Below are 26,209 nucleotides of genomic sequence, written 5' to 3' on the forward strand. Positions count from 1 at the left end.
AATAACCGAATGAACTACGTATTAGAAAAAGGTTAATCAGTGTCTATGTATTCTGCATGTTCTCCACTATTTTATTTTGTGAGGGAAACTGCATGCAAAAAAAATATTTTCATACATTTTTTTCAAGGCTCTTTCTTCCATTTTCTTCCACTTTCAGAGGCAGTCTTTTCGTAAACATGAGGGACTTTTAATTGCAATGCAGTGCTATGCAGAATGACAGTCAGGTTTAAATTCAAAATAAAAGTCCAAGTCCTGCACTAACAGCCAAGCATCGTTCGTTCGTGATGGGAAATCCCATACCATACATTTTAAAGGGACTGTTCTCATGCAGTGGAAAAAACACCACTGACAAGAAAGAGCAGTTTACTTTTGACATTAAACAAGGTCTCAGGTTTCAAATTTGGAAAGTTTTATTACGAAATTCAAGCAACAAATACCGTTTTGGTGCTCTTAAAGTCCCAATGAAATCCAAATGTATTTTTTTTCGCTTTTACTATAAATATGTTAGTCTTACTGTTATCTATAAGCTAGTGTGCTCCAAAATAATGACAAAATTCGCATTTAGAAGATAAAACCATTTAAAACGCTCACTTCCGCCAATATGAATCAATGATTTGATGACATCACTCTGCACTTCAGCTTCTCATCAAATTTTCTGTCCAATCAAAAATGTTCTCTAGAATCAAAAGCGCTCCGCCCCCCTACATTATAAACGCTGAATCTGCGGATAAAATTGACTATTTATTATTTTCTAAATGGTGAATGGCACATAGTGCACTAGGGGATAGGGAACGATTCAGACAGTGTAAATATGTTGGTTTCACGTTAGTGTCATGCAAACCGCTGCAGCGTCCACACAGTCTGCTCCGGTCCAGAGACACGATAGCATAGAGCGGATCATATGTGGATATGAAACATATCAAACCTATTTGAATTCTGCCCCGAATGCTGCATTTTAAAGCGATATGTAGAAGATTAGGATAAACTGTTAGAGTATAGGGGGGAAATCACAGCCGAGCTTAGATATAAACTAAACTAAACACTATTGGCTATTTTTTTTAAAGGGGAGGAGCTGTTTGATATTACCTGCCCTGTTACTAACATACTAAATTAATATACAAGGTTCCATTCTTTCTTTCTAATTTTTTTTTTTAAAGGTGATGGCTAATCTCAAAGTATCCACTGTTTTATTGCAGTGTTTTGGTGGAAATTATGGTTATTATGGTCCATTTTTCTAGATGAATCACCACACCTCAGATTGTGCTGTTCAGGTGTAGGCTGAAAAGTACCCAACAATGATGTCCCGATTCAACATTGTGTTTTCTGAAATTAATCTAACATGGATACATGCAGTATAATTATAGGGTTGATTTAATAACCGGTCATTAACGCCAACCTCATACAATGTAGTGAACTGAATACACCAAAGTTACTTACCATCAAGACCCATTTATGGCTTTATATTTTGTTAGATAGAAAGGTCACAGGAGTACCTCAGGAGCTTGCGGTAACACTACCTGCTTATTAAAACTAATTACATTTAAAGCTTTAGTACATAATGAAGTATAAATGTTGTAAACAAAGACAGTGTCACTCCTGCAATGATAGTGACATTTTGTGAACACGCAGGAGTCATTCTTAAAATATGGTAATGCAGTACTTCATAATACTATTCATGCACTGGGCAGTTTCCAGTCAAAATACACAATAGACGCATAAAAAAATATTTCAAAAACACCATTTGATATCTTTTGGGATTACAGACATTACGGTCAAAAAGTCACAGTGAAGGATGACCAAAACAGTTCATGTAGTAATTCAAGTGAAGCCTTATGTTGCAATAATAATAAAAAAAGATCGTAATTCCATTCCCTGGTCACACAGTGAAGCTCAACTCCGGTGGTCTCGAGTTAATCTGTACCTGAAACACACGCTGTGCCCCATAATGCTCAGTCGTCCCAGTTTCAGAATACACACCGGATTATGCAACTATCTGAGGAACTATGTGAGTAATGCTGGTATTGTTTTTCAGGTTTGAGTTTGGTTAGATGATGATGGCCTGATAGTTCTGTCCATGTTTTTGCCACCTTGGGAATGTACTCATATACAAGTTCATATATCCATTTTTATGGGTTAGTTATTGTCAAGACAGCCCTTGGAAGAGTGAATTTACATAATAGCACATTCTCCTGTAACATCAACTGAGTTTAAATGGCGTTAAATTCAGCTCTCTTCTAACGCAAGACGCTTCCATACAAACACTCTAAACGATCTGAGCTTTGTGCATAGTTGGGCTATGCGGTGAGAGGAAAAGTGTTGTTTTGGCCGGGAGCAGGATGTTATTGGGTTTCGACTTGGGCCGTAGTGTGCCATTAGTGCGCTCAAAATGGTTGGATAGCGCCTCCGATATCTGTGAACTCGCCGTCTCGCTGCTGCCGTTTTCAAAAGCGTCGTGCTCCATTAAACCTCTGTGCACTCCTGAATCCGCAGGGCTAACAGAATCTTCTTCCTCTTCGTCTGTAAGAGTCGGGTAGGTGGATACCATAGGCGAGTGATGCCCTCTGCTGCTTCCTCCTGATTGCGGCCTCCCCTCTGCAGGGAGAATGGCACTGCCGTTCCGAGATCGGACCATTTCAACGGCCTGGTCCATTGAATAAGAAGAGGGGTGGAGAGGAGGGAGAAGCTGGGTTTCCTGTATAGCAAAATTGCAAATAGTAATTAGGTGCAATTTTACATGCACATGTATTTGCAGAACTCTGTTAGCATTACTAAACAGTTCAAAAATACTAAAGCAATAAGTGCTAGATGTATCGGATCATATATAATAATAAATAAATAAAAACGTTTTTATTATTATTAGAGTATTTTTATGGAATTTAGGGTAAAATGCTATAAATGGCTTAATATAGTTATGGTACATTTTGGTGTCCTGTTACTGTTTTTAAAGATTTAAAGTCATGTATTAGATGTTGTAGATAAAATAGTATCGGTGGGTTCACACCTGCCTTGTTTGGTTCGATTGAATCGAACTCTAGTTCGTTTCCCCCCTTGGTGCGGACCTTTTGGGCAGGTGTGAATGCAGCAATCGAACTCGGGTGCGGACCAAACAACCGAACCGAGACCCAGCTGAAGAGGTGGTCTCGGTACGGTTCCAAACGAACTCTGGTACGGTTCGTTTACGGTGTGAACATGAACCGACCCAACTGCAAGAAAGCACTGCACCTTTGAGTTAACAGGCTTCCGTAGTCGGAGTTGCGTTATGGCATACCTGTCAACACTCCCGTTTTTCCCGGGTTTCTCCCGTTTTTTAGCCCTATCTCCCGGACCCCTCCCGGTTTGTTATTTTTCCCGGGAAACTCCCGTAATTTGCATGGCCCAAACTCCTTTATGAATAATCGGACCAATATGTTTGCTAATGTTGACCAGTTGCCAGATTGTATTAAATGCATTATATTCACACAATCCACAGACCATTTACAATTTCAACCCGTTTGTCACCTCAACCTGGCAACCTATAACCCAGTTGCGCAGTCGCGGAAAGTTTAACCCGAAAGCGAGCCGATAGACATGATGGCAGGTGAAGGTGGTGTCCCCGCAATGAAACTGAAGTACAGTTTGTAACGCGTTGCTTCAGGAAGATTAGGGGTAGCTCACAACTGAAGTTATTGCATGCAGAGGCCAGACAGACACACGGAGGCGATTGACATCTCACAACTCGCACTTTATTCCCAAATCGAACTCGTGTAGCCTAACTGTCTGTCACACGTTCTACCGTCCACATCGTTACTTAATAAACAAAATAAGATAAAAATTAGCATCAAACAGAAATTACCCACATACATGGGGTGTTCGCATGCATAGACAGTAAAAGGGGTGTTCGACGCGCACAATACAGACTGCCGACATTTCAACAGGGAGCGCAAAGCTCTTAAAGGGGCCACACCTTATTTCCAGTCGTTACAAGTTGTACATTTACCACAACCCCCAAAAACAGACCACTGGGAATGTTTAAAAATAGCTCAAAATATGATCGGAGTGGGACTTTAAGCCTTTTTTGCACTTCCTGATTTCCCTACTTGAGAATCCTTGTCCAATGAATGGACGACCTTAGCACACGTGTGGTTTTGTTTACAAATTTTGGTTCAATTGCAAAAAGAGCAGTGTGAAAGCAAACCGTACCAAAAAAAACATCAAAAAAAAAAAAATTATTTAGGCCGGACCAAAGCAAGTGAACTATCAGACTTTCCTGGTGTGAATACACTAACATAAAATTAACAAATCATGAAAAAAGGCTAGTTTTAACCATACCAAATTTAGGGTGGTGGGTGGCTAATACCAAGGTACCACAGGTTTTACTGTAGTAACAGTTCTCCAACAATTCATTTTATTTTCTCATTTCAGTTTTTCTACAATTGCATTGTTGACTTTTTTTTGTTAAAACTTGTTACCAAAGTTATTGTAAGAAAAACGTATAAAATGTTGTTAATCTACACAATTCAAAAGTTTGGCGTCGGAGGAAGGTATTGGACGGGATTTGGAGTTGAAACAAAAAATGACCTCATGTAAAAGTGAAAATGTCTATTTATCTAAATGTAATTTAAGATTATTTTAACCATCTGAGGTGCATGAACATTTTCTTCATGAAGGTTAAGCACATTTACTGACCATTTTCTAAATGTTTTTTTTTTTTTTAACAAATTGAAGCTCTATTTGTGGAAAGTGGCATACATCAACCACCAGAGACAGCCTTTGCACTTCAGAGGCCGTTTCAAAGAAAAAGTCAGCGAGTGAGTCATCGAAGCGTTCAGTCAAAGAAACGATTTGTTCAAAACGGCTGATTCATTCAGGGACAAAGCAAGTGACTGTCTGTATCCGAAAACTTAGGAAGCTGGCTTGTTGCCTCGCTGGCCTGTTTGCGCACAAACATGCCTCACATAACTGATTTCAGGCTTTTGAAAGCATAACTTCTGAGGCAGCATAATGGTTTAATGATCTACAACAAAATAGAGCGAGCTTTGATGATAACTAAGCGAATATTTAATTACTACAATATTAATTTTATGACATAAAAAGTGGAAAAGTTGCTAAAAAACGTACATTTACACTCTCAAACACTATATTTATTTTTAACTGTCATGGAATGGAGCGCACAGGATTGTGGGATATCAAAGGCAGCGAAGGATACATCTATGCAGCCTCCAACAATCAATCAGACGAAGGCATTGCAGGAGACAGGAAGTGAAGCTTACACTTCTGATATGCCTTGATGCCTTCCTAACTTTGAAAGCATCCTCTGAAAGCAGCAGTTTTAATATTTCAGCCACTGTCTTAACTAGCGAGTCGTTGAATCATTTATTAGACCGATTTGTAAAAAAAATAGTTTGCGGATTCCTACAGTAACGAAACATCACTGTGTTGCTTGGAGACGCAATGGCTCTAATACTGTGGATTTGTTTTGAACTTTCATTTGGCAAAATAGAGCAAAAACGGACAAATGTAAGTCACCTAATATTACCTTCTTGTTTATTGAACTGTATAAAATCAATATCACATTTGCAAATGTGCTCATATTCGGGACAAACAGCACTCTTGCTCGTGTGGTATTGCTTATAGATATTAAAAACAAGAACTTAGAGCAATTTTTTCCACCATATCTTAGATTTTGGGTGCATTTGTATTAATTTTGGCTGCATTTTTGCTCAAAGCCCCCATTAATTTCCGCCCCTGGTCTGTGTGTTGCATGACGTCCGGGGAACGGGGCTCTTTCACGGGTGCAAGCGGAGGTCCCTTCTGTTACGAGGCCCGTTTCAAGTGAAACTACTGTCAACCGCACATGCAGACTCATGAAACGCATCTCATACCTGTGACATGTTACTGTCCTCGTCATAAGACTCCATCATCATCATTCGAGTGGATTCTCTGTCAGATCTCTCGATCAGTTTGTTTTGACCTCGTCTGGACGAGTTAAAAATTGCAGGGCGACCGAGTGAGTCCACCGTGGAACGTTCCAGCGTGGAACGACTATCCCTGGAGCGAGGACGATCCTGTGAAAGGATCCGTTTTATGAGAGGAAAACAAAACACAAGCAATAAACTTGTGACGTCAATTAAGACTATTGTTCTGCCTATATATATACACTGTAAAAAATAATCCTGTAAAAAAAACGGTAAACTACTGGCAGCTGTGGTTGCCAGCATCATACCGTAACTAAACGGTGTGTTACTGTTTTTGTGTTAGAGCATATAGCTGTTAAATTAAAGTTTTATACTGTAGCTGACAATACGGTATTTAGCTGTTTATTTCAAAAACAGTAACACACCGTATTTTTACGGTATGATGCTGACAACCACAGCTGCCAGTAGTTTACCGTTTTTTTACAGGATTATTTTTTACAGTTTATATATCATATCAAACAACTGCAGAGTGTGATTGGTAACTTGTGACTTTTTAAAACATGAAAAGAGAGACGAACCAGTGAGGAGAGACTTGTGCGTATCGTCCCTTCAACTCTTAAAGGATGATTTTCCTCCTTTTAAAAGAAGACAGACAGCAAAATGAGAGGAAGGGTGATACATCCTTGTTTACATATATACATTTGCCCCAAAGGGTAATTAGATACTTAAGCGAGATGTAAATTGAGCATTAAATCAGCTAATTAAAATTATTTCTGAAGGATCATGTGATACTGAAGACTAATAGTAATAATGCTGAAAATTAAGCTTGCCTTCACAAAAATAAATTAAATGTAAAATATACTAAACTAGAAAACAGCTATTTTAATATGTAACCATATTGCTGTTTTACTGTATTTTTTATTAAATAAATGCACTCTTGGTGAGCATAGGAAATATAATCCCAAACCAAATGATCAATAAAGATGTTTTTTAAAAAGTCGTCAAGCCACCTTCCTTTATATAGCGCTTAGATGGTTTCAAAAGTGTGTGTATATGGATTTATTACCGAGTATCTGTTGTCTGTGCTGCTCGAGTTCACTCTTCTAAACGAGGCTTGTCTTGACAGAGTGCTGATTTCCTCCCTTATAAAGAAAGTGAGACAGCCAGATTGAAGTACAGGAACTCTCATATTCAGACCAGTCGTGTAAACTATTCCGTGTTCAGAAAGAAAGACTTCTTACTTTTTTTCATTCAGCTCTATGGCCAGCTGTTTATTCTTGCGTTTATAGTGGCGGTTTACAGAAATGATTATTACGATAAGAGTGAGAACAACCGCTGCAGCAACACCGGCAATAATGATCATCATCATGTAGTTCACTGATGTTTCCTTAAGAGGCAACTCTGAAAGAAACATGAAAAAAAAAAAAAAAAAGTATATTCAATTATATGTATTCACATTCCATGAATGAAGGTTGGGAATGACATAAGACTGAGTAAATTATGACAGTATTTGGATGAACTATTCCTTTATTTGCATATACGAGACACGCAGTTGCATAATATTTTCACTAGGTGACAGCACTGTGCATTGCACTTCAACATGAGTGAAGGGTTTTCAGCAGGATACACACCTAATATAGTTATTGAAATCTCAGCTTTTCCAGATCCCACCAGATTGGTGGTGGTGCAGATGTAATCCCCTTGATCTGTCTGGAGAAGGGGCCTGGAAAAGCTCAGAGTGCCACCGTCCACCGTCACACCCTCTGGTAGAGCTTCACCTTTCCTGTGTACACAAAGAAATACAATTCAATCCCCAAATAAAAACCAGGCATTGAAAACAACAGAATGCTTTGGACACCTATACTGAAGGATTCAGCACATACAGTAAATGATTAATGCTTAATTATTTCATAAATATCAACTTAAAAAAATGTCCTTGTATCACTTTCAGTTCACCAGCAATTTTATTTTTCCATAATACTTTTGTCCATCATATTGTCGGTGAAAATAAAGCCATCATAAAAGTGAAGTTGCGATAGTCTTTTCTTAACTATTGTGACGTATCAAAGTGTAGATGTGTAGATTTTGTCCATCAGGAATTGATTGGATCATTAGATTGTTGTGGTTTGCTATTGGTCGATCTCATGTGAGTGACAGGTTGCCCCGCCCTAACGCCAGTAAACACATCATCAGAGAAGAGAAGAGATGTCTATGTAAGAGGGAGGGGAAGTTATTTTAATTAAAAATGACAAGGGCACATGGATTTTTTTTTAAAAATTATGTGTTAGGTAAATCATTATAAATACTGTAATTTTCCATTAAAAAATAATAACTACATTTTTTATTTCAAGATGACATCAACTGAATTCATACAGTGGAATAAAGCAGTAGTTCAATTCAATAGTTTTATAGCACTTTTCACAATGCATATTGTGTATCACAATACATATTTCAAAGCAGCTTTACAGAAAATGCTCGTTTCAATAAGGAAGTATTAATACAGCAATAATATAATAAATATCATGTGGTTAGTTAACATCGTGTATTCAGTTAAGAACACACAAACTAATGTGTTAGGCAGCGATTACAACTGGTTTTGCTTCAGGATTAAGTTTTTTACATTGGACATGATGAAGTGACGGCTCGACAAGATGCGAAACTCCGCGAAGATGCAAATTTAATGTAGTCGGTGTTGTTTTTTTGTCATACACTTTAAAAGGTTTTTCGAAGTTGTAAATAAAACAGATTTTTGGAGCATGTTTTACAAGAAAATACTTGGCACTTAATTTCGGTGGTCCACTTTAGACATTCTACGAACTATAAGTAACTTAAAGTGCAACTACATGTCAATTAACTCTCATTCATTTGCAGGTAAACATTCATGGCCCCAAACATGACTCAAAACAAAACAAACTGTGATTGGTTGCTTTACGTGTCAGTCAGACGGCCTCTGGGTGGTCCTTGACCAATGAAAGCTGCGATGAAGTCCAGAGCTTCTGCCATCGTCAGTCTAAAGCTCTGGCTACGCGAGACTTGCCTATATTAAAGGTGCTCTAAGCGATGTTGAGTGACGTCACTTCTTGTTGACGTTCGAAGTATTGTCAAACAAAACGGAGGCTAGCTAGACCCTCCCTCCTCATCCGCGCACTAACCCCACCCCCAAATCCTTCTTGTCAGTTATTGGCTGGAACAGTGTGTGTTATGTTTCGTGGTGCGGGTTGGCCCAGTTTGTTTTTATTGCCGTTTGTGGAGCCTGGGCTGTCTACAGAGACCGCGTTTCTTTACAGTGTGTTCAGGGGACAGCCAGCTAGCGGATAGTGAGGAGATGTTTGCTGTATGTGACAAAAAATGTTTTGCCCTAAAAAACACGTGACATCGCTTAGAGCACCTTTAAGCGACACAATCAGATGACGACTTTGAAAATCCTGAAGGGTTTCCAGTTAAGTGTGCCTCATGCATCAGACGCTCAGCCAGTGGTCAGTCTGAAGCTGAGATATTAATTACGGTCCACTAAAACTCTAATGACAGCTAGTTGACATGTAGTTGCAAAGGTACTTATAGAATGTCTAATGTGGACCATCTAAATAAAGTGTTCCCAATACTAATAAGTCTTTCTAACTTGTCAAAAATGTGTAATTATTTTAAAAATGTATTAGCAGTGAAAATTCTTTCTAGATCAATTTCTTTTCAGTGTAGTTTGTCAAGCAAATGTTTGCATCCACCTTATTTAGTTTGATATGAAATGGGAAGCGATTTCCCCACTTTTTAAAAAGTTAATGAGCCTTTATTTAGCCAATACACATGGACACACTCAGGGTTTCTGTGGACAATAAGAACTTTGTCCACAGTTTATACCAGGAACTATACGTATGTTACAGTATGCTTTTATAGAGCACAGTGTGTTTTGCATGAGGACAGTAGTAATACTCATCATATTCCTAGGCTATGACACACATACATGCAGGCAAATTTTCCCGACATCATCGTCACAAATTCACTCCATCTCCCCCACCAGCCTCGTCTCACCCCCGCGCTCTCTCCCTCCGTGTGAAAATGCACTCTTGTCTGTTTGCCGCACAAGTTGCAACACGACACCAGGCCACAGTTACTTCATTTACTTTGCATTCACACCGAGCTGCCCGAGAACAGGTTTCCCCACTGAAGGCGGAGAAGAGGAGGAGAAAACCAGAGAATGTTTGTTTCAGGAATTGCGTGATCATCTAAACGTCGGTGTCTACACCCCCTTAGTCACTCGTAGCGAAAAATGCCAAAAAATAGGTGTGATTGTGACTAATTTTACCTCAGACTTGTTCACGAATGCAAAAACAACTGTTGTGTATTTCAGTGACCTCTCGGTGTCAGTATTACTTCCTAGCAACCTTCCTATCTGATCGACTAGATTATAGATTCGCTCATGAATTTAGGCCATAACCTTCTCGTCCACACCTACAGATTACTCTGGCATGCTGATAGAGAAGCCAACCGAAACAGAATTAAACTGACAAGACAGGCTGTCAGGAAGACAAACAAACAGACTGATAGATACAGGTGAAAGACATGTAGACAGAAAGTCTTACCTCGTCCAGTTGAATCGGTGAGGTTTTGGATTTCCTTCGCCATTGCACTGTAGCGTCGCACCTTGCATTTCAGCATGCCAGCTGTCCTCGTAGCCAGATATCAGTGCATTCGGAGGGTCTGTTCGCACACATGAACACACATACACAAAAAAAGGTCTCACAATTAGGTGTGTCTAATTCACTTTTCAGCCTCTTGTTTGAACTTGTGATGAACTTCCCGTTTGACCAATAAGTTCACCTGATCCTTTCTGTTGTTGACACAGTACAAACCCTAATACTGGCATTATGAAACACGCATATGTTTGAATTATCGCAATTGTGTGCAATTAAATTAAAGGAATGGGTTCCAAACCCACATTTCTTTTATTTTTTTTCTGTGGAACACAAAAGGAGAAAATTTGAAATGATGTCCTGGTTGTTGTTGTTTTTTTTTTTCTCCGTGCAATTATACAATTAAAGAATGAGGACCGCAGCTTTAAAGCTTATTATAAATGATTTGTCCATGCACATCAATTTTTTCAAATTCATGTGCCCTCGTAAGCTTTAAAGGTGCATTGCGCAACTTTTCATGTTAAAAATACCTGTTTTTCTATCCTATACATGCTTAAAGAACTGCCTGATGGGCTGAATGAGCCCTTCTCTGCGCACTGAGATTGCCTCTATAATCCTGTAAAATACAGTAAAATATATAAGAGGGATTCGGGCTCGAATTTGGCCGTGACGTCATGCGCGTTCACGCTCACCAGGCTATGTCTCGCAGGTTTGTGTATTCGCCGGCGCCGCCATTCTCCGCATCAGCGAAAACAACTCGTGCGTCAAAGGTAGAAGATGGATTCAAAGAGACCGGCTTGTAGTCCATTCCAAACCCCAAAGCAAACTCCACGTAAAGTAAAGAAAAGAAAAATTTTGTCTAGTGCCACCAAAAGGTCAAAATTGGAGTCAGACAGGCGTCGGAGTAAGACGAGAGTCAACCTCGGGAAGGCATTCAACAAATGGAGAGATCTCCGGTCTGCTCTAGGGCTCAAACGAGATCCTCAGTTGGCTTTTTTCTTGATAAAACGGTAAGATATAGCCCAGTCTCTAATGTTTGTTAGGCCAATCTATGTATGACAACAAATGACGATGCGTAAAATGTGTAATGCTTTAGCGTAAGCTAGATCCATGTACAATCAGAATTGGTTGCAGTTTCGCTTGTCGCCAGAGGGGGCGTAGTTCTGCAAAAACTCAGAGACTTGTGTTTTGCACCTTTAATTAAAATAACTTTCCCTCCCTCTTGCACAGCGACGTCTCTTCTTTTCTCTGATGAGGGCGGGGCAACCTGTCACTCACATGAGATCCACCAATAGCAAACCACAACCATCCAATCAACTTCCGATGGACAAAATCAAGTCCCGCCCTAAGGTATTTTGGTGCACATATTATAAGGTGAGGACCACACACATGTAACTGATCATTTCTTATTCAAGTGAGATGTTAACTGATGCAACCAGATCGTTGAATCAGAATCGTCTAGTTTGTGAATGAATCATTCAGATGAACTGAATGTTCAGACTCAACACCCCCCCCCCCCCCCCCCCCCAAAAAAAACCCCCCAAACCCACCAACCGGGATATTCTCAAGTATTCTCCTTTTGAGTTCCACATAAGTAAGAATGTCAAGTGGGTTTCTAAAGACACGATGGTGAGTCAATGACAGGATTTTTATTCTAGGTGAACTATTGCTACTAAGTTTTCCTACAGTCACCCAAAGCAAAAATGTTTTAATGACTGTAGCTCAAGTAGTGATGAATCAGAGAATAACAATGTTGTCATAGTATCGATTAAGACAATAAACAGATGTCCACAGGTCAAAACACATATAAAGGAAATTACATCTGTAGACATAAAAAGGTGAAACGAAAGTTTCATCATATTTAAATTTCACAAGCGCAGTAAACAGGAAAGGAGTTTTAGGTTCACATTGTAAAATTCACAATCATTCTGAGTCACATACAGACAGCGATGTAATAAAGATTGATGTGTGAAACAGTATATCAATCATTCTGCAGTAAGGACAACAATAAAGTTATTTTAAAGTAAATGTACTATACACAGCTTGTGTGTATAACCTGGCAAGTGGTTTGCACTGGTACGTAAAAAGTGATTGGACATCAAAATATTTTTTTTAAGGAATGCCTAAATGAATAAACGTTGAATAAACAGCAGCACAAATGAATACTATTAAAAAAAATCAAATCAAGAACAAATTTAGTAATGTCAGTATAATATTTATTAAAAATTAGGACATTATATTTTAAATAAAGTGATATTAATTTTGAGTTTAGTGGTCATATTAAAAATGTTCTTTTTACTATTATGGGGGAATTTATTTAAATTCAAAGTGATATTAAAATATGATTAAATTATATATATTTAAAAATTGTGTATAGTAGTACATTTATTTGTAAAATACTATTGAAAGTATACATGGAAGTATTAGTACTGAAGTAATACAATTTATGCTGATTTTAATTAAAAATGTATTGTGTTTGAACAGGATGATTTTTTTATTACCGTCTTACGAGACTATGATTTTTTTTATTACAGTAATACAAATTCAAGAGGCTAAAATGTTTATGCAATGACATATTTATGCATTTTTCTTTTGCATTCTTTATGCATTTTTTTCTGTTTTGATTCAAAGATGGAATTGTGACCCAGGCATTTCTTTATAAGAATCTCCCGTTATACAGTAGTTTCAGTATTTACACTTGTGAACATTTTCAGAACAATATAAGAGATTAAGACTTACAGTGCACTGTAAGTTTACTGGAGATCCTCTGGGGGGTGTTTTGAGATGGATGCCAGACCAGACAGTCTAGCTTCCTTCCGTTCATGCTACGGAGAGGGTGGAGGGAAAACTGGATTGAGGCCACCATACCATCCAAACTAAGGTTCTGGCTCTGACCCGAGAGGTCTGTGTCCCAGGAGAGGCCTGCCATTGGCTTAGCCATCGAGCGGCATGTAGCAGCCGGACGGAATGACTGGCCCTCAACCATGACATATTCCTCCAGGGAAGTGATGGGTTTAGCTGTGAAATAAAATGACAAATAAATAAGAGATGGATGGATGGATGGATGGATGGATGGATGGATGGATGGATGGATGGATGGATGGATGGATGGATGGATGGATGGATGGATGGATGGATGGATGGATGGATGGATGGATGGATGGATGGATGGATGGATGGATGGATGGATGGATGGATGGATGGATGGATGGATGGATGGATGGATGGATGGATGGATGGATGGATGGATGGATGGATGGATGGATGGATACAGATGGACGGATGATAGATAGATAGATAGATAGATAGATAGATAGATAGATAGATAGATAGATAGATAGATAGATAGATAGAGATGGACGGATGATAGATAGATATATCATTTCTTTGTGTTTTCATTCGTGTCTTTTGTTATATATTACAGCAGATATTTCACCAGTGTCTGAGTTTTTAAAAAGTATAAAATATCCCTGTTTGCTTTTCTGTTTCTAACAGTGTGCTTGAACACAATCATAAACAATACTTCTGAAAGAGAAAGCAGCATCTATTGTACGATCATATAATCGCAGCAACAATGAACACTTTCATGTTAATACCTCCATCATCACTTCCATTGACAAACACAATACTTGTGTGTTATTCTGAGAACAGTAACTGTATACATGAAAGCAGTGCTAGCCTTGTGGTTAAAGGGTTGTCAGGTATATGAAAGGGACGGTGAATGACATGACAAGAGTTATGTTAAAAAAATCCTCTCTAACTACTGCAGGGTTGCTGCGCATATACATAAGACTCAAATCAATTCAGTCTAATCTAAGGGTACGTGTGCACTACAATTATATGCTTGAAACTGCGTACAGACGACACCATTGTAAAAACGATCCCCATTCACACGGATCCGCAAAAACGACTAAACTGTATTCTGCTGCCAGGCCATTAGATGGCGATGAAACACTACAGACTGAACACGTTATACGCATGTGCATGACGTCATCGTTTTTTTCAGATTCGCGTTTTTGTTGTTTACCCAGAGACTGTTTTCAAAAACTTGCACTTTGAAACTCGTTTTCAAAAGTTTGCGTTTTCAGGCACCCAAAACGCCGTTGTCGTGTAAATGAATGGTCAAAATCCACTGAAATTTTTACGTTTTTAGTTTAAAATGGTGTTTAGTCGAAAACGCGTTTTAGTTGAAAACGCGAATTCCTAAAAACGATGACGTCATGCACATGTATAACGTGTTCAGTCTGTAGTGTTTCATCGCCATCTAATGGCCTGGCAGAAGAATACAGCGTTTTTAGTCGTTTTCGCGACCGGAGTGAATGTCTGAAATCAAAAGTCGGTTTAAAGTGATCTTCCAATGTGCCAATATCAGTGTCGGGTTTAATGCGTTCCCTTTTAAAAAGTAAAGTAAGGGATTACTCTTAATTTTTCTGTAATTTAATTACAGTTAATTCTGATGGGATTGGATTAAATATTGTAAGTCACCGTGATTTTTCATGGACATCATCAAAATATTTTATTGAGACATGGACATCATCAAAATATTTTGTTAATCCTGGAACAACATTCCTGTCCGAAAATGTAGTCCTAACCCTATCCCTTCCCCTAAACCCAACCCTTCCCATAAGTTATCCCTAAAATCAGAGGGAAATGATGGTGAATAACACTGATGTAGAAGCACCTAACCCTGGTTGTAAGCCTAAACTTGACAGAAACTGTAAACTTGTCCCTCAAATCTGATTGGTTGATTGAAATGTTGTTCCAGGATCAGCAAAGATGTTGATCCAGACAATAGAAAAATTCTATATGAAAGAATATTGGATTTAACATCAACATTTTTAACACCTAATGTTAAATATACGTTTTTAATGTAACCTTCTTCGTTTAAATACTTTGGTAAGTTGCATAATTTATGCAACTTTATATTATTTATTTGAAAGAATTAACCCTTGTGCATCAATTAAAAAAATTTACACATTACATAGAGGACAAAAATGTCCATGTCGAAAAACTGTCACAGACTTAAGTTTGGTATCATTTTAAAGAAGACCCTTGGCAGATTATTGCTGAAGTAAAAAAATAATAATAAGTAAATCGAAAAAAAAAGTTATACAGTTATAAGTTTATGAAAATTATTTATGAAAATTATTTGATATAAAATATATATTTTATAAAACAAGCTGAACTCTAAAACGGCAAGAAAATCAAAGCCATAAATCTAAATAAGTTGTGTTCCAAATTTGAGGTTGATATCTCAAAAAATGAGCTTTCTGTAAGAGTTTGTTTGGGCGCAGTAACAGATTTCCCCCATTGGTTGCCAGCAAAACTCCACTGGTCACACAGTGATTGGATTTGTTATTTGCAGTTGAGTTTCTCTCTCTCAAAATTACAAACACACACATTTTTTTTTATAACACACATACTAACCACACTCAGACATCCATACCAACACGCCCACACAATTATCGTTGCACAATTTATCCAATTGCCTCTATAATATGCCGAGGCAGAAAACAGGAATAAAGCGATATTTGTTTTATAGGCCAAACCTGGCAAAATGGCACCATCTGATAAAAATTTAAAAATTTGAAGCCTTTCCAACAGAATGAAAGCCTGTTAACAAAGATTGCATCATTTTATTGTTAAATAAACCTGGGATTAAAAAATGCAGTTTTAATTGGTTTCAATGGGGACATTTTTGTCCAAAAGGCGCTGAGAGGGAGTATTTTGTGTACCTAGTGCAAATTTTTTATTTTTATTTTAAATGGCAGTGAAATAGAAAAATTCCAATAAAAATACACACCTGTGCCAAATTTTATGCAGTTAGCATTAACACAGGCTAAGTGATCAAAAACACAAAACTGAAAAGGACAAAAATGTCCATAAGGATGCACAAGGGTTTTAAAAGAGCAGTTTCATGTCTATCCTTGTGTTGTTTAAGAATAGACATCTTGTTAATGTCCCCCTGTGGTGACAAATCAAGCTTTTAATGTTGTTTATATGTCTATGTGGTGATTTTAATTTGCTCGACAATAAGTCAACACCATTGCTGAGTATTTTCTCTTTAAAACTGCAGTGAACCAAAGATGGTTCTAGTGTTTCTGACGTCACAAACTACCTTGTAACCAATCATGTCAACATGTGATCGTCAAATAATGGATCTCTGAGCTGGTGTGAGTGAGTGGAGGCGGGGCTAATTAGCATATTCATAGAACCACGTACACTAAATGAGGCAAGGGTGTAGTTACATTCAAGCTATTTTAAGGCACGAAGGAATTATTTCAAGGAAAAAAAACTTTTAAATATGTCATTTTGGTGATCAAAGGTGAGTTTTAAGGGGGATATACAATTATTGACTACAGGGGGACTTTTAGTAATGCAATACTGTTTAGACAGAGTGATTAGTAAATTAATCCAATTCTTGAAGATGTAATTAGTAGCTAGTAATTAATTACTTTTAGTTTTGCATGACACAAGTTTGTTGTCTTTTGTTTGCCCATAGCACTGATTAAATGTACTTACTCCACACTGTGAGGGAAATCACCGTCTCAAAGTTTCCAGAGGGGAAGGTGGCGACTTTGCAGGTGTATTTGCCCTCATCTGCAGAACTTGTGCGCATAATAATCAGAGCAGAGTCTGCTATTGGGTTGTTGGTCTCGAATCGCACACGCCCTGAATATGCAGGGTTTTCTGTGAGAGAGAAACAGAAAGAGAATTAAATGTGTTTGTCACATCCACCATATGACAGTAAGATTTGGCTTTGCGACAGTTTTGTTACACACATCAAAGAATGATGCACAAAAAATAAATAAAAAATTATTGAAAATTAAAATTAAAGAATCAATATTCTGCTCTGTTAGCTCCTGTATTATAAATTGTTGTAAAATGCATGTTTCTTTACAAAAGTGAATTGTAAGTCACTTTAAAAAAAAAAAAAAAAACATTTCCTTAATGATTCAATGTAAATGAATGCAAGCTGAGTACAGAAATGAAAGTAAGTACTGAATTATACAGTACAGGAATAGTTACATTGCTAGATTCAAGGAAGAGCAGAACTGTAATGCTATTTAGCAAAATAAGTTCTTGAAATGGCCATGAGCTCCCTATAGAGAAGATTGTTATAGCTACACTTTTAAAAATACACTTTTTGCAGTGATGCCATTAAAAATAATAAAATAAATCGGTTCCCCAAAGAACCTTTCAGTGAACAGTCCTTAAAAGAACCATTTTTTCTTAGTTTTGAGAACATTTTATAAACTAAAGCCTTTTTTCCCAATATAAAAAATTGTTTGTGCAATGGAAAGATTCCTTGGACGTTAAAGGTTCTTCATGGAAACGCAAATGCCAATGAAGAATCTTTATCTATAAGAGTGTAGAGATATATATTATTTAAACCCATGTTCTCAGAGTAAACTTTTAAACGTATATATTTTGAAACAAGTAACCTATGAACACCCTGATGCACCATTGTAATTTTAATGAAAAAGGATATTTAGAAAAAAAGTTTTCTTTGGTGATAATGATATTAGTAAAAGGAAAGGGTCTATTAATTGTTAGCAAAAAAGTCTAACAATTTAAGTTTTGATATGTAAAAGACAAAAAGAAAGGTTTGTTTTACCTGTCTGTCCTTCACTGAAATGAACAGTGATGATCTGTTCTTCAGCTCCATTTGAGTTCTGCCGAATCCACGTCACCTGCACCACCTGAGTCTCACTGTCCGACACATTGAATCGACAGGGTAACCGTGTTTCCTCCTCTCCCAAAGACTGCAGATCCCAGGGGCTCTTCGAGGGCTCAAGAAACGGTTCTTGTTCTCCACTTACACAGGCTGCTAAAAGAGAGGAAGATAGAGTAGCGGCGTTAGACATGATCAGATGCTTTAACACAATTCTGCCAACAGCAACAGGATAAAAGAAACAAACTGGATGAGCCATGCTGAAAGTTGTTTGATAAACATATTATATATAATTATACTTTCATTGGATAGCACATCATTTGAATTATGTTTTAACCATAAACAGTGCGAGATTTGGTGGAACAGCAGTGATTATACAGTGATACACACACACACAGGCCGCTTTATTAGGTACACCTGTCCAACTTTCGGTTTCGGATTCAGCCTAGGTCAAGGCGATCCGCTGAAGTTGAAACTGAGCATCAGAATGGGGAAGAAAGGTGATTTAAGTGACTTTGAACATGGCATGGTTGTTAGTGTCAGACGGGCTGGTCTGAGTATTTCAGAAACTGCTGATCAACTGGGATTTTCACACACAAGACACAACCATCTCTAGGGTTAACAGGGAATGGTCTGAGAAAGAGAATATATCCAGTGAGCAGCAGTTCTGTGCGGGAAATGCCTTGTTGATGTCAGAGGTCAGAGGAGAATGACCAGACTGGTTCAACAGTAACTCAAATAATCACTCGTCCAACCTTGAAGCAGAAGAGCAACAGCAGCAGAAGACACACACCGGTGACACTCCCGTCAGCTGAGAACAGAAACTGAGGCTAACCTTCACACGGGCTCTCTAAAACTGGACAACTAAAGATTGGAAAAGCGGTGCCTGGTCTGGTGAGTCTGGATTTCTGCTGTGACATTCAGATGGTCGGGTCAGAATTTGGCATAAACAACACGAAATCATGGATCATCCTGCCTTGTATCAATGGTTCAGGCTGCTGGTGGTGTAATGGTGTGAGGGACATTTTCTTGGCACTCTTTTGGGGACCTTAGTACCAATTGAGCATCACAAACGCCACAGCCTACCTGAGGATTATTGCTGATCATGTCCATCCATATATGACCACAGTCTACCCATCTTCTGATGCCTACTTCCAGCAGATCAAACTGGTTTCTTAAACATGACAATGACTTCACTAAACTCAAATGACCTTCACAGTCACCAGATCTCAATCCAATAGAGCAGCTTTGGGATGTGGTGAAACAGGAGATTCACAGATTCAGCAGATAAACCTGCAGTAACTGTGTGATGCTATCATGTCAATATAGACCAAAATCTCAGAGGAATGTTTCCAGCACCTCGTTGAACCTGTGCCATGAAGAAATAAGGCAGTTCTGAAGGCAAACATGGGTCCAACCCCCTAGCAAGGTGTACCTAATAAAGTAGCCAGTAGACATGTATATATATGTATATACTTCATACTATTCGATATACGTTTTGAAGTTCAGATTCCTCCCCCTGGCAGTTTTGTTGACTGAGACAACATTCCCGATTAGACGTTCAGCTGTAAAACTATCCATTTAAATGACTTATTATAATATTGCATGTTGTATTACAATGAATTGCTCTGTGTTGCATTTAATGTTTAGAAAAATTCACAACAGCAAGTTCCTCGTAACACTCATAGCTGTGGCATCACATCCTGGGTTTTAAAGGGCTAGACCAAAAAACAATATGCCATTTATCATACAGCTTAATGCGGTTCAAGTAAGGCTTTAAAAAGAATAGAAATAACACCTCTAATAGATATATACCTGCATGAAACATACCTGCAGTAAAAGGAAAGTTGGGCCACATTGGCTGAGGTCATCTGTTACCTTCAATACGGTGGTAACATGAACCTTTCATTTTTTAACACTCTATTGAACTGGCACAGAGAACAGAGAGGAGAAGCAGACATGGGAATCGATATGGATTACAAAAATAAGAGAAAGGAAGAGGGGTGAGAGACAGACAGATGTCTGGAAGAGTGTGGACCACAGGTAGATATGCTGCTCAACTCGTTATGTGTCTCAGGGCTAATTGCTTTTGGGTGGCAGACAAGCACAAGCAAACACTCAACTCAACACATATCCAAAGACCATCCAAAGGTGAGTGGACATAAGCTGAACTACTTACAAGCTGATTTTACTTTTAAATACAAAAGCCAGTTCTGTCAAATTGCATCTTACATAAACGTTTGTTATATAATATAGCTATGTGTGTGTGTGTGTGTGTGTGTGTGTTTGTGTGTCTGTGTGTTTATATATATATATGTGTGTGTGTGTGTGTGTGTGTGTGTGTGTGTGTGTGTGTGGATAATAGATATACAGTATATACATATACACACATAGGCTATATATATTTATATACGCATACATATACAGTATGTGTAGATATACACACACACGCACACATACACAATATAAACACAAACTTTTATGTAAGATGTGATTAATCGATTTGACAGCACTAATATTTTAATAAAATAATATACTAAAATAAAAATGTGTATATTATATATATATATATATATATATTCATTATAATATATATATATATATATATATATATATATATATATATATATATAAATGATTAATATTAAATAAATAAATAGTTCAGACAATGATGTCATGCAGACATCATGTTGATTGGGCTTATGTATGGATAAGAAATACATTGTTTATTGTTATTTGCAGTTTGATATGTACTCAGGGTTGAAAAGTGAAAAATAAAAAAGGTCTATTAACTCCACACTTAATAGCTTCTCGGTTCAGGGCCGGGATTGGCCTGTAATCCCTTTAAATCTTTAGTTTCTGAGTCACTGAACTTTGTGTCGTAGCCCAGATCCTTGACCAGTTTGCGAAGACTAGAGTATTACATCAATGGACAACATAATGACAAAAGCCTCCCAGACAACAACATGACATGTTTCGGAGTCAGCATCCTTATAGTGGGTGTTATTTGTTGCCTAATACTAGCCTTAAATCAGACCTAATTCATTTGACTGATATTTTGATAACACTTTAGATTAGGGAACACATATTAACTAGGAGTAAACTCCTGCTTATTAATAGTTGGGTAGTTGTTAAGTTTAGGAATGGGATAGGATTAAGGGATGTTGAATATAAGGGATGCAGCCATATAAGCAACTAATGTGAATATGAATATGTTCCCAAATCTAAAGTGATGACGATATTTCTACTAATATTAACAGTTTATTCATCTGTAATCGGTTCTTAAATATTAGGTCAACTGATATATTATATCATTTAATGGATTTCTAAAGAATAACACATAACAATGGTATGCACTGCTAATAGCCTATTTAATGTTTTTTTTTATTACTTTTATTTTTATTATTTTAACAGCTAATTATTTTCTAGCAATCATCTAGATGACAAAATAATGTAGCATGCTTTATGTATAATAGCATTATAATGATCATTTAGCAATTATTGTGTCCAAAAGGCAGAAATAATGTCAGACAATAATGACCAAAATGCTCATAAAATATAATATTAGCCTATGTATGAATAAGTAATATATTATGTGTATTGTTATTTACAGCTCAATATCCACCAAGCGTTGAGAAATCGGTCATATAGGACTGTTTGCAAAGAGAAACAGATAATTAAGCGCCTTGCAATAATTAAAAACGGATTCTGTCTGGTTCTGAATGACAGAAAATAATGACCAATGGATCATAAAAAACATTATTGATCTCAAATGTCAAAATGATTGGTTGACTGGAATGTTGTTCAAGGTCCTAACCCTAAACTCTTAACATCAGAGGGCAATAACTCATGATGACTGAAATGTTGTTCAAGGCCCAGCAAAAGATGGTGATGTTGGGAAATGTCTCAAACCATGTCGCACAGACGCTAGGATCTGCCCACACTGACGCTATAGTGAGCATTGCAAACGAACCTGTCCTTCCTATCAGAAGTAGGGCGAGTGCTTGGAAATAGCACGGGCGTCAGTTTAATGTCGGGAATTTGTCGTGTCGCGTCGCGTCGCATCCAGAGCATTATTTGAATGGGTTCTTCTCTTTGCTTTTGTCGCGTCGCGCCACCCGCCTCTGGTGTAGACACGGTGTTAATGTATTAAGGTTTCACATGCTCAGACGCATTGACCCTGAATTAACACACACACAGCTGTATGAATAGCTCATACACACCGGGAAAACACTCAAAAATGTAAGTTACGTTGACAACACCCTCAGATTCATCACACCCTTATTCTCACAACTTCATCAGCCCAGAAAACACTCCTTAACACTCTGCGAAGCCTTTATCACACAGTGTGTGTGCGCGCGTGAGCAGGGAGCGCCTGTCTGTCAAACTGAATCACACTTAGTTTGTCACAAGAACCAGTTCTTCCTGTAATATTAGACAACCGTAACGTGTTGTGAAGTTCTTTTCCAATAAGTTTAACTCCAAATCCTGCAACACGTTTTTAAATATTTTACAGTTGCACCCGCAATGTATAGGATAGCTTATATGAAATGGCTCACCTGAGTTCCAGAAGATCATCGCAGCAAGAATATATGAAACTGTCTTCATATCGTCCTCCAGTTCAGACTTTCACCTGAGCCCAAGTTATCAGTTTGGCGATCTCAATGTGATGGTCATTATTAAAAGACCAAAACAGTGTCTCTGTCAAGAGCTAGTTGTATTCCCAATCAATCCAATCGATCATAGATGTTGGAGAAGAGGAGAGGAGACTCCCATATATTATGAAGATCACGTTGTGGAGATCCAGTGCAGAAAAACAAAATCACTCTGTGTTTAGCATCTGAGATATATCGACTAATTCATTTGAAGTAGCCTACAAAAAAAGAGGAAACGATATCAATTAATAGAATGTTTATGGATTGCGTAAATCCTCCATGCGTAAATCCTCAAGTGAGCGAACAAAAGTTTTTACTCCAGTTTAAGGTGTTTTCGTATTATTTTAAGATCTACGACATGTTGGGGGGAAACAGAGTATTTCCATTGTTCTTCTGCCGTTCTGCTTGAGAATGCGTGAAATAGCTGTGAGAGAGAAGATCTCTCAGGAAAGGCACCTGTTGGAGAAGGCAGTTCTGCATTGCGCAGTCGCGCACATGTTGTTACGCGCAACTCAACTTTCCAGTTTTTAATCCGGGTGTTTCTTCCCAATCGGATGATTCAATCTAGCTGGTTTAATATTCTCTAATTGCTTAATCGCTTGGGACCTTTAATCGTCGAGCTCACGTGGATATCTGGAGATTATTGCCCTAATGTTTTGTGAAAAACGGTTTAGTCTGAAAAAGACCAGTGACTTGCAGACACCAGTCCTATTACACCGTTGATTTTTTTTTTATATATATAGAATGCTTTAAAAAAAAATCTAAATAAATATTGATCCTATTAAAAACTGTCTTATACAAGATCTTTCAGAACATATATATAGCCTATATAACTTAGTTGTTTTTCCCTTAAAGTGAATGATCCTAATGCCCTTTTATTGGTTCAGTAGCAAGACATTGTTCTAAAACATTTACCCCTGATTTTACAGGCAAGGTTTAAGCCTAATCCCAGACTAAAATGCATGTTTGAACTGTTTAACTGAAAGCAACTTGCACAGGCATATCTTAAAATATGTCAGTGCCATTGTTTTGTCTCAAGATGCACACCAGTAATGTTTTTCAAAACCTAATATCCCAATTAAAGGCCTAATCCTGGTTTAATCTAAACCTTGTCTGTGAAACCAGACCGTAGTGTTTCCTAGTATCCAATAAGATTTTAGGAATCAAACCATGCTGGATGAGCTAGACAGCATATCTGATTAATTTTTGCAAGTGTAGTGACATAATTTGAATGTGTCCTAAATGGCTACATGTTTTTTTATCTTGGATCTAACCTGAACTGTCATGTACTGTATCTGGTTGCATTCCTGTCCTGATGGAAAGCAAGCACCAAAACTGTAAACCTGTTCTCCCTCCTGAAAACAGTTAAAGCCCCGGGCATTTTTGCTGTGTTCAACGGAATAGCGTTCCAAACAAGGGTTTGAGTTGAAAAAGAGTTATTTACGATAAAGAAAGCTCTCATAAAGAAAATACACTGTGATTATCATATCGGTCTATGAATGCATAAGATTAAGTGATCTAAATGTCCACAAGTTTCATTGATGCGGTCTCTTTAATTTAATTTTAATTAATTAAAGGTTTAACAACACATTAATACTAATATACAATGTTTTGCTATCTGTAATGCTGTCAATATTGTGAAACAGTTATTTAATGGAAAAAAAAATCTAAGAAAATATCAGAAACAAATATTTAAATAAAGAAATCAAGATTTATTGTGAAAAGAATTAGAGATAAAACTGAACTGAATCAAGAATTGTAAGAGTCTAATATGATAAAATTTTTTCTTTTTGTTTAATTAAACTAAGCTTATATATAGTTATATAGTATAGTTATATAGTTATTTGATGAAACCAAGTGTATGTGTATAGTGACATCTAGGGGACAATGAGTAGTTTTCAAATATAATATCGCTTCAACAAATGTGAAGCATGTTACACACTTATGTATTAGAGTGATTCACAATAATCAATATTTTAACATTTAACTCTACATTAATGTCCTCTACATTAAGGTCTATTAGCTACAGTGTTAGAAGTAAGGTGATCAGATTACTTTTTCCATGTAACAAGTAACGCATTACTTTCAAATTTACAACAATATCAGTTACTTTTTTGTCATCTATTGACTGCCAGCTCTCCTGTCCACGTGTTGAGAGAAATAAGGGCTGCGCTGCGTAAACATGATGGTTACTGTACACGTCTCTCGACATGTGGACAGGACAGGTGTCAGTTAATAAATGGCAAAAAAGTAATTTGGATATTTTGTTGTAAATTAAAAAAAAAAAAAAGTAATCTGATCACATAACTATCATGTGACCATGCATTTACTCATCTCACTTGCACAAAAACAGATTCAGTATTCTTCAAAATACTCAAACCTGCAATAATTAACTATGTTAAGTAATACAAATATACTTTATGTATTTAATCTCACTTTATTAAGTAATTTCTTTGCAGAATGGCAGCACAGCGGAAAGGTTTGTTTCCTCTAATTTGCATTTCCTTTAGGCTGAGACTTATTCATTTCACTTTTGTAAAAGGGCCGTTACATTTGCCAAAAGTAGAACTTTTATTATTATTATTATAATTTTTTTTAAAAAAGCCCAATCCAGGTGAGAAAAAGTAACACAAAAAAATGAATGTAACTGATTACTTTCCATGAAAAGTGATGCAATCAGTTACACAATATTTAACACATTATTTTCAAAAGTAACTTTCCCCAGCACTGATTAGCTCATATAATCTTAAAATACATTTTTGATGCAGATTATCACAATACTCACAATAGATCAAATATAGTATGCATGTAGACCATCACTACATTCATATGTATTAAGAATTCAACTAAACATTTTCATTTGAAATGTCTGAGACTGAAAAAGGAACATTCCGTATCAAATTTGCCTCAACAAGAACATCCACAATCACAGTGAGATTTCATTAAACTTAAACTGAACAAAACTGGCAAAAATAGACTGAATATCAAGTTTCGCCCTACCTGTTATATTCCTCTCACTGGAATCTGATTGGTTTAACAGAGTTTTGTGTACCTCCCTTTTGCTGTCTGATTGGTCTTTTGTCTTTTCTGGGATTGGGTGGCTTACATCTGAGTCTTGCCTGTCCGAGCTTGTTCTCTTGGCCCACAAATCCCACTGTGGCAGAACATCAAAAACAGCAAATACGCAGATTCTGTTTCTCAGATAATCAAAAAACAATATTTAGTGATTTTTATCCTTTTCATTATAGAAATGCGATTTAAGATAACATAGCAAATCTACACTTCTCTACATCATCTGGTCAAAGGTATTAAATGTTTACAATGAATAAAAGGCGCATTGTTCTAAAAACAAGTGAT

General features: G+C 37.3%; 1 protein-coding gene across 3 annotated transcripts; it reads right to left on the reverse strand.

The window, feature by feature from the left end:
• Window positions 1-1,818: 1,818 nt before the first annotated feature.
• Window positions 1,819-25,923, reverse strand: nectin4a (nectin cell adhesion molecule 4a). 3 transcript variants are annotated; one of them, XM_056259270.1, is made up of 12 exons: window positions 25,905-25,923; window positions 22,757-23,070; window positions 18,141-18,353; window positions 17,045-17,212; window positions 13,262-13,540; window positions 10,472-10,589; window positions 7,526-7,677; window positions 7,136-7,295; window positions 6,961-7,036; window positions 6,473-6,529; window positions 5,862-6,044; window positions 1,819-2,692 (listed from the first exon to the last, which is right to left on the reverse strand). In XM_056259270.1, the coding sequence occupies exons 2-12, from the start codon at window positions 22,803-22,805 to the stop codon at window positions 2,264-2,266; spliced, it is 1,884 nt and encodes a 627-aa protein (XP_056115245.1). In that variant the 5' UTR covers window positions 22,806-23,070; window positions 25,905-25,923; the 3' UTR covers window positions 1,819-2,263. The 3 variants fall into 3 exon arrangements, with proteins under 3 accessions (XP_056115245.1, XP_056115246.1, XP_056115244.1); XM_056259271.1 differs by lacking the exon at window positions 25,905-25,923 and having other exon boundaries at window positions 18,141-18,350; window positions 22,757-23,104; XM_056259269.1 differs by lacking the exon at window positions 25,905-25,923 and having other exon boundaries at window positions 22,757-23,104.
• Window positions 25,924-26,209: the final 286 nt, after the last annotated feature.

This window comes from Rhinichthys klamathensis, unplaced genomic scaffold (genome assembly GCF_029890125.1).
Source record: "Rhinichthys klamathensis goyatoka isolate OS25496 unplaced genomic scaffold, OSU_Roscu_1.1 h1tg000165l_1, whole genome shotgun sequence".
NCBI classification, from domain to species: domain Eukaryota; kingdom Metazoa; phylum Chordata; class Actinopteri; order Cypriniformes; family Leuciscidae; genus Rhinichthys; species Rhinichthys klamathensis.

What these genes read in the sequence shown, in the direction of transcription:
- nectin4a (XM_056259270.1), bottom strand. Translation starts at nt 22,805, where the DNA reads ATGAAGACAGTTTCATATATTCTTGCTGCGATGATCTTCTGGAACTCA. An exon ending in GATTTCCCTCACAGTGTGGA is followed by an intron (nt 13,541 to 17,044) that starts GTAAGTACATTT and finishes TTTATTTCACAG; the next exon opens with CTAAACCCATCACTTCCCTG. An exon ending in GCACAAGTCTCTCCTCACTG is followed by an intron (nt 6,045 to 6,472) that starts GTTCGTCTCTCT and finishes ATCCTTTCACAG; the next exon opens with GATCGTCCTCGCTCCAGGGA.